Below are 13,889 nucleotides of genomic sequence, written 5' to 3'. Positions count from 1 at the left end.
TCCTTTTCGCCATTTGTAAACGTCTCCAAGTTGTACTCTAAAGCGAATGACCTACATATGAAGCCCCCCCCCCCCTATTTGCTCTCTCACGTTAAAGCTGCTTTCACCCTGATGAAGGCCTTACATTTGCATGTCATGTGGTCTCCTGCTGCTGCCCTACCCAGCAGAGCACATTGCCTTAGCCAGGGTCCCACGGTGACGGAAACTATCTCTAATTGGTCACAGCGGGTAAAAGCCATGCGCCGGTCCTGTAACTGTGCAACAAGCAACAGCTGATCTCTGTGTGGCTGACAGGTCTGTTCTTCAAAGGCTGGCTGCTCGCTATCGGCCGATATTGTTCCCGATCAAGCCTTTTGTATGCTCACTTTGAACACATCCGCCTGCAGGCACAAAACATGAACTAAAAGTATTCTGCTCAGTATTAGGAGCGAATACGGCACAAACAAATATGAACTAGAAGCCTTTCAAACCTCCTGGTTTGATCTGCTGGCGGCCCATGGCTCATTGCTCCCACCCTTCTCTTATCTGTACATTCTGAGTTGGAGACTGAACTGAACTCTAACTCCCATCAGTCCCCTCCTCTGTAATGCTTACTGTCCTTGAAAGAATTATAAAGCCATAGGAATACATGCGTTTTAATGTCTGAACTAGATGTTTGTGAAACTTTCCGTTCAGTATGAATACCTTACTTTCTACTTTTATGGCCCATCTTACAAGCACTAATTTCTTCGTGATCAAAGATGCATGAGAAAAAACCGTGGCCCAGTATGATCTGGCACGGCAAATGTTTGTTGAGGAGGTGCAGCGTAATAAGTTATTGGTAAATAAAAAAGGCATTTAAAGTGAAGTAGCTGTAAATTAGCTGTGCTCTGCTCTCCCGTGCGACAGGGTAGCACAACTGGAGCATAGGAAATGAAGCTAACAGCACACACAGTCATGCACACACACACACACACACTTAGACACAAGGGGATTGCATCATTCATTTTTATTATCTCATCTTCTCACGGTGGAGATTATCACCCTATAGGGTGCTACATGGCCTGCATAAGAACATTTTGAATTGCAGGGCTTTTAATGGATAGGACACTAATGAGCAGCACGTTATTTCGACATATAAGATTCCGATCAGGTCTACTTGCTCGTATCGTAGTCCATTTAGTGTTTCAGCCAAGTGTTTTTCTCTTGTCTATCTGAAGCCTCATTTATTTGTGTTAAAGTCTCTCCACCTTTCCGTGACTTCTAGAAAGCCTTTTCGTTCCTGGTTGAGACATGGAGCAGCAGGAAGAGTTTCTCCTGAAAGAAAACAATTGATTTCAGTTCATTGCAGTGAACTCAATCGGCGGTGGTTGCATTATTATATTTACTTGAAGTAGTAGAGCTCATTCTTCCCATTCATTTCCCTCTTTAAAACAACAACAACAACTCTTTTTGTGGTTCAGCCTTGGTTTTACTTCATCAGCCAGTATTATTCTCCTCACCCCAAGACTTCTGATGGGGAAACTCTGCCACCTGCTGGACAAATGTTGCAATTACTTTTAGGGATCTGCATGCTGTAAAATGGTCCACTAATTCCTTTGATGGAAATGCAAGACCCTCCTCTTTAATAGGACCACATTTCGTTGATTCTGTGTGTGCAGTGTGTGTGCATACGTCCATGAATACACATGTCGGTCACCCTGACATTATTAATGATCCCATCCGCCACACAGTAATTAATGTGTTCTCGGTTCCGTTCCTCAAACAGAGGAACATTCTGGGGATTTGGAGTGTGTTTCTGGGCTGGCTTCCAAATGAAGGGAGGGGAGCATCAGATGAAAGTGCTACCTCTGAATCATCTGTGCTCCTTGCTGTGTCTATACACACACAAATAAACATAAACATTGACTCTGGTAACAGGATGCGTTTCTGTGAAAGTCCATGCGCTGCAACCTGCCAACTTGCGCCCACAGGTATGCAGCTCGGGGGGGAGGTTGTATTGTTCCAGCTTGCAGTGTAACTGTTTATCTGTGGATCTGATGGAGAGAAATGATTTTACCTGGTTTCAAATGGAGAAATAATCTCAGCTTGACGTAAATCAAAAGCTACCATTTTATTAATTGTTGTCATTTTTCACACTATCCCTGATGCTACAGGCAGATTTATTAAAACACGTCTTTTTAAGGAGCATTGTTTTTGATAGCTGCTGTTATTGGCATATGGACTTTACGTGTGTGCAAATACCTGATGAGGGAATATTCTGTTCTGAGTGACCCAGATAAGGTTCAGTTCTGTCCTAAGCCCACTGATCCAGAGCCTGAGCAGATGAAGCTCTGTCTGAATCAAACAATAACCAGAGAAGACACCGGGTATCTGGGGATAAGGGGGTGCACTCGTGGAAACAATCTTAACCACCAGCATGCACAGCTCTCCAATGGAATGGTGGGGTGTTCGGCAATCTGTAGAGCCGGTTGGGTAGCGAGCAGCTCCAGTGTCAGATGTGCAATCTTTGTCCTTTCCTATTAAGTATGGGGACAGGATGGGGACAGATAGTCAGGGTTCAAAGACAGCTCAGAGTGGTTTAAGCTCAGCCACATTCTGTCCACGTGTCTATATTTATACTCTCCACATCCTCTGATTACTCGCCATTAAATCCTCTCATATATGCAAACAAATTAGCTGATGAGGATAATTTTGTTGAAAATGGATTATCTCTTTCTTTCATCTCTAATCCTGTTACCATTCTGTCTTTTTTTTCCCCTCCTGCATCACAGGTATGAAGCAGAGAATGCATTTTTCTCCAGTATCAACCTGGGAGACTTCAACATCATTGACACTCTGGGGGTCGGTGGCTTTGGCCGTGTCGAGCTGGTAGGGAGTGGGGGGGGGGCACTCTGTGACAGCAGCATGAATGGAACTCCTGTTTTACATCTTTACAACTGTCTCGCAGGCTGTGTGGGGTGACCCGGTGTAATTACTTCCCCGCCTTTCATCCAGGTTCAGCTCAAGAGTGACGAGAACAAAACCTTCGCCATGAAGATCCTGAAGAAGCGACACATAGTTGACACCAGGCAGCAGGAGCACATTCGTTCGGAGAAGCTCATCATGCAGGAGGCGCACTCCGACTTCATCGTCAGGTGCGACCCTTGCATTCATTTGCCTGTAATGCCTGTATACATGTCAGTCGTCATTTCACAAGGCTTTCAGCCCTGCATTCAAACCGCCACTTCTTTGCATTTTCCAGACTCTATAGGACGTTCAAGGACAGCAAGTACCTGTACATGCTGATGGAAGCTTGTTTAGGAGGAGAGCTGTGGACGATTCTTCGAGACCGGTAAGCCCTAGTTCGCCGAGTCGGATCTCGTAGAACTGCCGTGTCATGTTTCAGACGGTAAACACCAAACCACGTAGTTACGGTTACATCCATAAAAACCACCACAAGTATTTGAAACATGTTTTTTTTTTGGCAAGATTTTGTATTTTTTTTTATTTTTAGTTGTTGTTTTCCCTTCAGGGTTTTCAAATCATCACTAATGCCTGTGGTCTACATGAGCCCAACATGGCGATCGCTGGCATCGGTCACGTGCTTGTCTCTTAACAGTGAACTCTGCAGCAGTGTGTTAGATTATCAGTTGATTTGTAGCGTCTGCCTCAAGTGGGATGATTTCCAGAGATCATTTTCTTGAAAGTACTCTTCTCTGTATTTAAGGCTTAATGCATTTGTTTTCATTGGAATGCTGAAAAGATCAAGCCTCATGGTTGGTTTGGGAGAAGATGTTCCTGCAGGACTACCAGTGATGCCACGCATGCAGTTCATATTTCAGCTTGGTTGTCCTGCTGTGTTTATAGGGGCTCGTTTGAGGACTCGACCACCAGGTTTTACACAGCTTGTGTGGTGGAGGCCTTTGCTTACTTGCATTCCAAAGGAATCATCTACAGAGACCTCAAGCCAGAGAACCTTATATTGGACCACAGAGGTTACGCCAAACTGGTAAGGCATTAGCGAGGGATTGCAACCTCAAATTGTTCAGAAATCATATTTTCTTGAAGCTCAGAATTGTTGCCGTGATTGAAATGAGATTATATCCAGAAGCTGCAAGTAAGGAATCAAATAAAATGTTAATACCCGCCTTGTTCTAGCTGCAATTAAAAGACTGTTTATGCTGTAAATGAAGAGGAATAATTGAAATTGAGTTCTGTGGATTTGGGATGCTGCCATTCCGTTCTCTTCAGCAAGAGTTTGAAGCTTTCGGCAGAGCAGCAACTAGCTGTTCAACTCTTTCTGTCATCACCAAAGCGTTGACTATACATATGAATAAATATGATATGAATTAAAGTTATTATGAATGAATTTCAATAAAAAAAATATTTCTTTATTTTCCCCGTCCTTAGGTCGACTTTGGCTTTGCCAAGAAGATAGGTTTCGGAAAGAAGACGTGGACCTTTTGCGGGACGCCGGAGTATGTAGCACCGGAGATTATTCTGAACAAGGGCCACGACATCTCAGCAGACTACTGGTCTCTAGGGATCCTCATGTTTGAGCTCTTAACTGGCAGGTGGGGCTGTTATCTGAAGTATTCCAGTGATTGCTCAGCCTATGCATGGTGCCACACATTACAAAAAATAAAAATAGCGGCACATTTAAGCATGGCGGTTCAGTCCAGCACCACACATTGAACAATTGATTGATTAATTTCACTGCTGTAAACGATGCGCCTCTCTTACACAGCCCTCCGTTCTCTGGCCCTGACCCTATGAAAACTTACAACATTATCCTGAGAGGCATTGACATGATCGAATTTCCAAAGAAAATCACTAAAAATGCTGCCAACTTAATCAAAAAGCTATGCAGGTGAGTGTTAGTGCTTCCAGCTGTTTGAATTAATTGAAGGGATCTGCGTGTCGGTACATCATGAGTCGTTTTTTGGTGTCTTCTGCAGGGACAATCCTTCCGAACGACTGGGAAACTTGAAAAATGGTGTCAAAGACATCCAAAAGCACAAGTAAGCATGTTTAAAGGAGTGCTATTGTTTGCTTTATATGATTGTGCAAATCTCCATAAATATGCAGTGACTTACTGATGATGTTTGCCTTTAGATGGTTTGAGGGCTTTAACTGGGAAGGCTTGAAGAAGGGGACTTTGACGCCTCCTATTATCCCTAATGTAAGTGCACGCTGCCGAGAGCTCTGCTCAGCTTGATCTTCATTTGCAGTCAGTCTCATCCTCAAGAGCACTTCCTCGTCTGCATGTCCTGTCCCCCTGTTAACGATCGTTTCATCCCCTACTAGGTCACGTCAGCAGTGGACACAAGTAACTTTGACAGCTTCCCAGAGGACAATGAGGACCCGCCTCCAGATGACAACTCCGGATGGGACGTTGATTTTTGAATAGATTTTTTTTTTTCTTTCTAAAAACCAAAAGGATCTTCAAGGTCAGCACGAGGACACAGCTGTGTTGTAAAAAAAAAAAAAAAAACTGCTTCAAACAAGAAAGAAAAAAGAAAGAGCATATGGAAAAGAAGATAAATGGATGGATGGCAAACCCTCTGGGTCACCAATATGCCTTTATTTCACTGTGGCTCTGGATCAAACATTTGTAATGGGACTGCTGTAGCACAGCGTCGTCTTATACTCGTCTCTAAAGGCAAAGGCACAGATAGGGCAGGGATGCACACATGGACTCATGATTCAAATACACGGAATACAACGAAAGCGGATAATGGCACTGGGCCATCCGACACAGAAGGATGTTTAACGGGTGGATGATGGTTCGATGAGATGATACGGATGTGAAATATGTGATAATGGGCCACTCAAAAATAGGAGACGGCTGATGATTTAATTATTTTCTTCATGCTTATTTGATCAAGTATTTGGTGGACTTTGAAAGGGTATAACATGTTCCTGCAGTTGCTTCCTGGTTTTTGGGCATGCAGCTGCTTGCTGCCACCTCTGATGCTTCCCAGAGATCTAGACATTCCGGTTTCCAAGCAAAACTGGCATCAAGTGCTTAAGACTAACCTGAATGTCGATGATTTCATTCTCATTTGACATCCATAGGACACACAGCATGTACGACACTTAGGGATTGGAATTTACAAGCTGCATTCTCTCACACGTGAACACAAGTGGGCTAAAATATAATACTTAGTACATTTAATAAGATCAACATACCTTGAAAAGCACAATCACTTTGCATATGGTGGAAAGTGATGTGGCTCTTTAAGCGCCCAGTAATGAATCACTTATGACACACGTCTAGTATTTCTGTGAAACGTGTCATTATGCACTTAAGACCATTAACTGAGAAAGTCAACAAGTCGTAGCTCATCTTTAGCTGCGATAGATGAAGCCACACAGTTTTTCTGTTCTTCATAAAGCTTCTGATCACACACATAAATTCTTTATCCAAATCCCGCCCTGATGCCTCATCCGCTCCATCCACTCCTGTATAGTTCTGATAACTGTGAAGATGGTTTCAATGTCTTTGGTGCTGTTATTGATAAATTATGATAAGCGCCGGTGAGATTGGCAGTACTGGCTATTGTTTTTGTATTGTGACATTTTTTTTATTTTTTTTTTGTGGTTGATTTCTTTGTAACGTACTTGACCTTTTTGTTAGAAAATTGTGTGGATTTGTAAACTTGAGTGAGTATTTGTTTTATATCACTGTGGTACATCGTGCTAAGTGGTATTCTCGAGATTTGAAACCAATTTTTAAACTATTATGTTCATACTTACTGTATGAATAACCATCTTCTTCTTTGGAAGCAAAAGTTACCATATTCACATTACCTGAAGTCTACCTTGATGTCTAATGGAACAGAAGAAGATGATGATATTCTATGAAACTCACAATTTAGCAAACTGATCTCTCACCCAGCATACCACCTCATATCCCAAAGTCAGAGCATTGAATCAGAAGAAATGTAAGTGCCTTACATCAATGGCATACAAATTTGACATCACAAGTCCTTTTCGATGCTGCATGAACACATTTACACCTCAAACACGGATGTCTCTTCAAATGGCTGCTTCTCATCCTTTGTCATATCTAATAAATACATTGGTCACCGTGCAAAGACGATGTTTAGTCATTGAATGGAAGACAAAACTGTATATAAGTCATATTTCCTAACAGAAAAAAAGGAACAAAGAATCTGTCATACCTCATGTGACTGCAATGACATGCTTTTCTTTCGCCCTCCCAGTCTGGTAAAATGTGATCAATAAATCGTTAATGTGAGGATTTAGAGAAGGCAAGAATGATTTGCGGGACTTAGCATTTGATAAATATGGAAACGGTTTTCTTGTTTACGACTGTTGACAATCTTTGACAGGACGATGCCAGCGATTGTAATGCATCACGATCATCGGCCACATATTAGATGCTTTTTAGACATTAGAGGTGCTCAAGCACACTTTCAATTTATCTCAGCGCTCTTCCAAATGGTGACTCTGAATTATTCTAATTATCCTGTGTTACTTTCACTCCCTGAAAGAAGATATTTTATTTATGTTATTTACGGAGGCTAATTTTAGTCCACTTTATTCATTTTAGCTCAGCTGAGGAAGATAGCAAAAAGAAAGGGAATAATATATATTCCTTGTTACTCCTTTCTTTCTCATCCTCTTTTATTGTCTTTAAGATGTAGCATAAATGTTTGGCAGCGCTGAAACCATTGTTCAATGTTGAGCTAAAGGAAGCCGCCCCCCCCCCAGCAAGACAATCTCAATTAGCATAATGCTCTAAACTGCCGTGGATCTCCATCCATCTCCCTGTCAGTTATTAGAATTTAAATTCTTGTGGGCTGCATAGTTGCATGGTGGTTAGCGCTGCTGCCTCACAACAGCTAGGCTCTACATGCTGGGGCCTTCTGTCTGGATGTTGCATGTCCTCAGTGTGTGTGTGTGTGTGTGAGTTCTACAGCTTCCTCCAACAGTCACCAACCGAGCTGTGTATGTGCGTTGGCGACTCTAAATGACCTGTAAGTGTGAATCTGAGTGTGAGCATTTTGTTTGACAGGAGCGTGAGGGAGAGACATAGAAAACAGATTGAAGTTGGCACACAGAGAGAGAGAGAGAGAGAGAGAGAGAGAAGAGAGAGAGAGCACATGATTCAGGTAAGACATTGTATGGCAGTCAGGATCGCATAGTCAAAATGACAAACTTGCATTCACTACAATGGACGTCCAGAGGATTTCCCTTTTGTGTGCTGATAAACTGTTGTCAAATTTGGACTCTCCGCAGCCTCAACTGTTATCCATTCACATCATAGATGCTTTATTACCTCCACCATGGAGGGTTGGGGGAGGTCATGTGACTGCCTCCTTATGTCTATGTGCATTTGAAGCAGGATAAATCAAAAGCTTTTGGATAGAGCTCAATGAAAATATGTGGAATGGTTGACCTTGTGGAAGGAGATGGGTTGTTAGAATTTTTGATTTATCCGGGCAATGATATGGATGCAAAGTTTTGTTTTTTTTCTTTTGTGAACTTTTAAGCCTTGGTGGAGGTTTGTGCTGTCTGGGTGTCCTTTATGTTATCATTATACATCATTATTGAGCCACATGAACTGTGATTCTTTATAACTGTCAGTGCAAAGAGAGAATGAGTGGAGATTATTATTGTGACGAATCAGGAAAAATCTAAATGAGAGAAAAAAAAAGCATTCAAAATAGCGTTTTATTAAAGGCCTGATCCTAGAATTTTTTGATCTGAAGAAAGCTTAAAAGCTTAGAATAATAACATAATAAATAATAACATAAATAAAATAACTCCTCCCTGTAGTCCAGACTGAGACACAGATTTATCTTGCATAAATCATTGGGGGAAAAAACAACAACAGAAAGCCTATGCAGTGATAAAAATGAGTTGAAATAGGCAAAATACTTTTACAGTGTTAAGGGCAGGTTATGTTGATCACAAAGCCTTATGTGTACCATAACTTTAAAACCCATTGGTTTTGAGTCTTCTATTGACAGTCTTCTGCAATGTTACCTGATGTTTGCCTTGTGTTATAACGTTGTTTATTATGCTGTAAATGGATTTTGCGGAGTGCCACGTGTAATATTTTTTGAATTATAGAGTAAAAACAATACTTTTGAGTGCTGTTTGTCTCTTTGTTATTTGAAAATTGCTCCTGTGTCTGAGTGTGCACTGTGGCTATTGTTACAGTTTGCAGTAGCGGCCGCACGAGGGCGCTGCAGGCAAGTGAGAAGAACTCTCAACCCCCCCTCCCAACCGTAAAGCAGCCGCTGAAGGTTGCGGATGATTCAGCCTCTCTTGTCTCAGTGTTATTCGCACAACAAATCTGTTTTTTTTGATGGGGACAGGGGAATGTCTTCAGCCATAACAACAGGGTGACACTTCTGCCAGATCAAAGAGGATCAGAGTGCATCAAAGGGGCCTACCTTACCGGCACTGACATTTAGTAAAGTGGAGATAAAAGGTCTACTTCAAAAGATATGCAGCAATTCAAACACGCAAAGTGTTGCCGTGTGTTTGTCAGGTGTCTGACGCTCTCATAGTACACGCACGCATGAGCGCATGCACTAAAGCAGAGGCGACGTCCGGTGGACAAGATGCAGTCACAGTTACCGCAATGGTTTTCTTCAGTCACGCACCTGTGAACTTTTCTCTGAATCAAATTAATTTTCACTCTATTTGATTATTTAATAATAAATAAATAAAAACTGACAATTGCAAATAATACATTTACTTTTTTTTGGAGGGGGGGGGTCCTCATTTGAATATTTCTGTGTCTGTTGGGCTGTGGACGTTCCGCGCAATAGAGAGACAGATCACAGAACCCTGCCTTTAATCTCGAAGTGCCAGTCGAGCCTGAAAAGCCTCGCCGCGGAAGTCCATTAATTCGGTAAACTTTTCACGCCCCTTAATGGTCTGCATATCCTACATTGATGTCCGCCACTGGTGTAATCAAGCACACTTTGGAGGATAATTGCACCCTTTGCAATCAAAAGGATCAAATGAAGTAGTTAATCGACGCAAGTAACTTCAATCGCTGTCTTCTCACAGCCAAAGGGCAGTTGGGCGACTTGAACGTCAAAGAGAACTGGAACAATCAAACGGCTTCATGAAGAAGACCAACAGTTTATGGCGAAGGAAGGACGCGATCTCGCACTGTGCGGGATACGTGAGCGTTTTAAAACCAAACAGTGCAACATTGTGCAGCATGTAAAAGAAGATGTGATCGTTTCTATTGGCTGGACAAAATGATCTCATTATAGAGCATGTATATCAGTGTCAGTGACCATTACACCCCGATATATCTATTAAGAGTTTATAATTGTATAACTTCGGTGAGATTGAGATGAAACGTCATAAAGCACATCAATTTGTGAAATGTGTGAAATTAATTTAAAGAAAAACATGTAAAGATGTATTCAGGTTTTTTTTTTAAATACATGTAAAAAAAAAAAAAAAAAAAACATAATAAGAAATACGACCGACGTTCAGTGAATCGTGACTTTGGGTACTTTCAAGTTGCGTCATGGAGTGCCGGGCATGCAGACAGACATGGCGGGTCATTATCATTCCCTCAAACATTGTGAAACGCGCTTCAGCGCAGGGAGAATATGCACCCGCTTCCGTACAGTGGGGCTCTCTTTGAACCCCCCCCCCCCCCCCCCCCCCCCCCCCGGCTTTGTTGTGCACAGCGAGGGGGCGGGAAGACAAACAGGTCCACATGTATAAAGAGATCATCCCAGCGCTGTGCGTCGGGACGCTCCGAAAGCTCCGAGAAGAAACTTTCTGTCCATCTCGGGATTGAGGATTCTGGACTCTGTCTCTCAGTCATATTTGAGCTGCTGATCGGAGGATTTTTGTTTGTTTGTTTGTCACCGCAGCAGAGTTTACAGAGAGAATCATGCAGATGCCATCAGCGCGTCGCCTCATGGCCGTGTACCTCACCCTGTTTGGATACTTTGGGGACATTTCCGCGGGGACAATTCTGAAGAACGCGAATTCTATCAAAAACCTGCCCGGTGTTGCGGGCGGCAAAGGCGCCGACGCTGTCAGTCCGAGTCCGCGCACCTCTCCCTCCATCAGCATGGGGCACAAGATTCTCGTTGACACCTTGCAGGTAAAAAAAAAAAAAAACCCGTGCGTAAATGTCAAGTCTGTGCGTCACGAAGGAAGCTGCGCTTTTCCTCCAGCGTTTTACATGTTGATATTTCATTGACGCGCCGCTTTTGTCGATCAAACTCCAGCAGTCAGGTGTTTGCGCAGACGATGAAGACTGCGGCGGTGATGAGTTCTGTAACGACGCCCGAGGCGCCTGTCTGCCCTGCCGCAAGAGCCGAAAGCGATGCGCCCGGGATTCCATGTGTTGCGCAGGAAACCGCTGCGGGAATGGTAAGCATAAATATCCGATCGGAATGAATACTGACATTTATTTATTTATTTAGAAGTTGATGCTATACGGAGAATTAAGAACAATTGTAATGTAGATTTTTTGCGAACCATTGATTGCCTTGCGCATGATGTTGTAAAGTGATTCTAATTTTATTACTGGTAAAAACAGTAGACCTAAATATATTTCCGTCATTTTAGGTGTATGCCAGGTGAATGACATGGACGGTACAGACGCATACACCATCACCGGCTGGATCAAGCACAACAACACCTTGGAGCCTCATTCAAAAAAGCCCCCGACTCCTCACGGTCATCAGCCTCATGCTGTGAAAGGTGAGTGTGTGAATCGTCAGCCTTTATCGGAGTTGCGTAACAACGCATTCAAATGAGCTCTGTTCCATTGAACTCATTTTCCTCTCCTCTCGCTCTACTCTCCATCTCCAGGCCAGGAGGGGGACAGTTGCCTGAGATCCACAGACTGCTCAGAGGGACTGTGCTGTGCCAGACACTTTTGGTCCCGCATCTGCAAGCCTGTGCTGACGGAGGGCCAGGTGTGCACGCGCCACCGCAGGAAGGGCACCCATAGCTTGGAGCTCTTCCAGCGGTGCGACTGTGGCGATGGCCTGGCTTGCCGACCAGAGAGGGGACAGCGCGACCACAGCGTCGGCAGGACTGCCGCCCGGAACCTACACACATGCCACAGACGCTGACATAAATGCATGGAGACACAAAGACAGATATACACAAGACCCCCCCCCCCCCCCCCCCAGAAAATCAACTAGTTGGTCACAAACACTGACAAACACTTTTTCAGCCTTGCGTACACCCGAGACGCTGACAAACACATCGACACTCAACACCTAAGACATTCTTTCCTGCTAAAGCTGCTGACGCAGACAGCACCCGGGGAGATAGACATGATTCCTGGATAAGTGATACGCCCAGGGGGGTGCAACCGTGCAAGATGGACTGATCCAATTCCCCATCAACAGATGAGGAGTTGGAAGTTAGGAAGTGACATGTCAGAAGTCTTGGGAAGGTCAATTTCATGTTGACGGTAATGGCAGAGCAGTTTTGTTTCTCTTTTTATGGAACTTCGAGCCTCAGGTATTGCAGTAAATTACTGTTTTGTAAATATTGTCTTTGAGGTGGCACTTAATTGAGCAATTGGTCAACACCAGTATTATAAGACATGGTGCTGCATGCATTGTAAATGTGTTATATATATTGTTTTATAAGAAAATGTTCTATATAGTTCTATATGTTCAAAATCCGAGCATTTTATTTGATTTATTAAACATCATGTGATAACCTCATACCTCGCTGTCACTCATCTACTGTGTTGCACAGAAACAAAAGGAAATGTCAAGGATACAAATCTCCATTCGTGGGGATGGGAAAGACTTCTGGGGAAAAAAAAGTTACTGAATTCCATAAAACACGAGTTATTTGAACGTCACTCTGTTCTGTTTAGTCTTTACAAAGCCGTTGTGCAGGCTGAGAGGCTTCAATTGGCTGGTTTGGTCTCGATATGCTTTTCAGACTCATTACACACAAATGCTGCAATGTGGGCAGGGGTCACACGCACATAAATAAGGTCGACAACAAACATACATTTTAAATGAGTCATTACTGGCGTCTCAACAGGCCACATCCTGCTAGAGGATGCTGCATCAGGGTTATGTCATCAAGATGAGCATTAAAAACAGGACAGGATGCTGCCAAATCAAATGATAACTGCAAAGAGGTAATAACAAAGTGTGCACTGTATGTCCTGCCGAGCCACATGACCCTAGTTTGCTAGTTTGTAATTATAACTCTTCTGCCTTCGTGTGCACCAGAGCAGATAGATAGCTATCCAAACTAAAGCCTCTAATTACTTCATCTTACTCAGTCCGCACAAGGATTCAGCAAGGAGGCGCACGCAGATTTTGTGATGCAGCTTTAACAAAAAGTCACGAGACTGTTGAATTGCACAGCACACCCCATTTCCTGGCTTTTGCACAATGGATGTGCTCTAATATGCAGGCAATGAATCCACCTTGTGCCTGTAATTAGACCAGTTTAGATTAGAAGATTGCACGAAAATTACCGTACTTTCAGCTCGATCCTTATGACAGTTGAAAAAGAGCACGAGACACTCCTGATATCTGACTGAGAGGATAATCTACTCATGAGTTTACGTACATTGAGGTTCATTTGCATATGCATATGCTGTATATACTGTACAAAAGTAGTAGTTTAACAATTGCATGAAACACAAGACCAAAAACAACATTCCACCTTCATGATGAGCACGATGCAAAATTTCGAGATGGTTCTGTTTATACTTGAAGTTTTTGGGACTGTTATACCATAGTATTGCTACTTATATTTAAAGTAATCTGGATACCCCCCCCCCCCACGTGCTCTAATTCCTGCATTCATGCAGACGCACATTGAGACACACTCCGTTTAAAGAATTCAGGGTCCATTCTTCAGAATAATTAAGCGTAGTGGAGGCATTGTCCGCAGTACAATACACCAAGCACGTT

The 13,889-nt window shown here is 43.0% G+C and overlaps 2 protein-coding genes across 2 annotated transcripts in view; both read left to right on the top strand.

The window, feature by feature from the left end:
* LOC137895483 (cGMP-dependent protein kinase 1-like) overlaps positions 1-5,367 on the top strand; it is a 61,551-nt gene extending 56,184 nt beyond the window's left edge. Inside the window, exons 10-18 of the mRNA XM_068740957.1 lie at positions 2,754-2,850; positions 2,977-3,116; positions 3,224-3,313; positions 3,829-3,970; positions 4,372-4,535; positions 4,709-4,831; positions 4,920-4,982; positions 5,077-5,143; positions 5,269-5,367. Coding sequence (XP_068597058.1) covers positions 2,754-2,850; positions 2,977-3,116; positions 3,224-3,313; positions 3,829-3,970; positions 4,372-4,535; positions 4,709-4,831; positions 4,920-4,982; positions 5,077-5,143; positions 5,269-5,367 — 985 coding nt within the window. The remainder of the gene's footprint in view (positions 1-2,753; positions 2,851-2,976; positions 3,117-3,223; positions 3,314-3,828; positions 3,971-4,371; positions 4,536-4,708; positions 4,832-4,919; positions 4,983-5,076; positions 5,144-5,268) is intronic.
* Positions 5,368-10,867: 5,500 nt separating this feature from the next.
* On the top strand, positions 10,868-12,065 carry LOC137895952 (dickkopf-related protein 1-like). Its single transcript, XM_068741481.1, has 4 exons — positions 10,868-11,083; positions 11,211-11,355; positions 11,554-11,688; positions 11,800-12,065. The coding sequence occupies exons 1-4, from the start codon at positions 10,868-10,870 to the stop codon at positions 12,063-12,065; spliced, it is 762 nt and encodes a 253-aa protein (XP_068597582.1).
* Positions 12,066-13,889: the final 1,824 nt, after the last annotated feature.

Source organism: Brachionichthys hirsutus, chromosome 7 (genome assembly GCF_040956055.1).
Source record: "Brachionichthys hirsutus isolate HB-005 chromosome 7, CSIRO-AGI_Bhir_v1, whole genome shotgun sequence".
NCBI classification, from domain to species: Eukaryota; Metazoa; Chordata; class Actinopteri; order Lophiiformes; family Brachionichthyidae; genus Brachionichthys; species Brachionichthys hirsutus.
The sequence above is the reverse complement of the archived record's forward strand: the minus strand, read 5'-3'. Positions and strand labels throughout refer to the sequence as shown.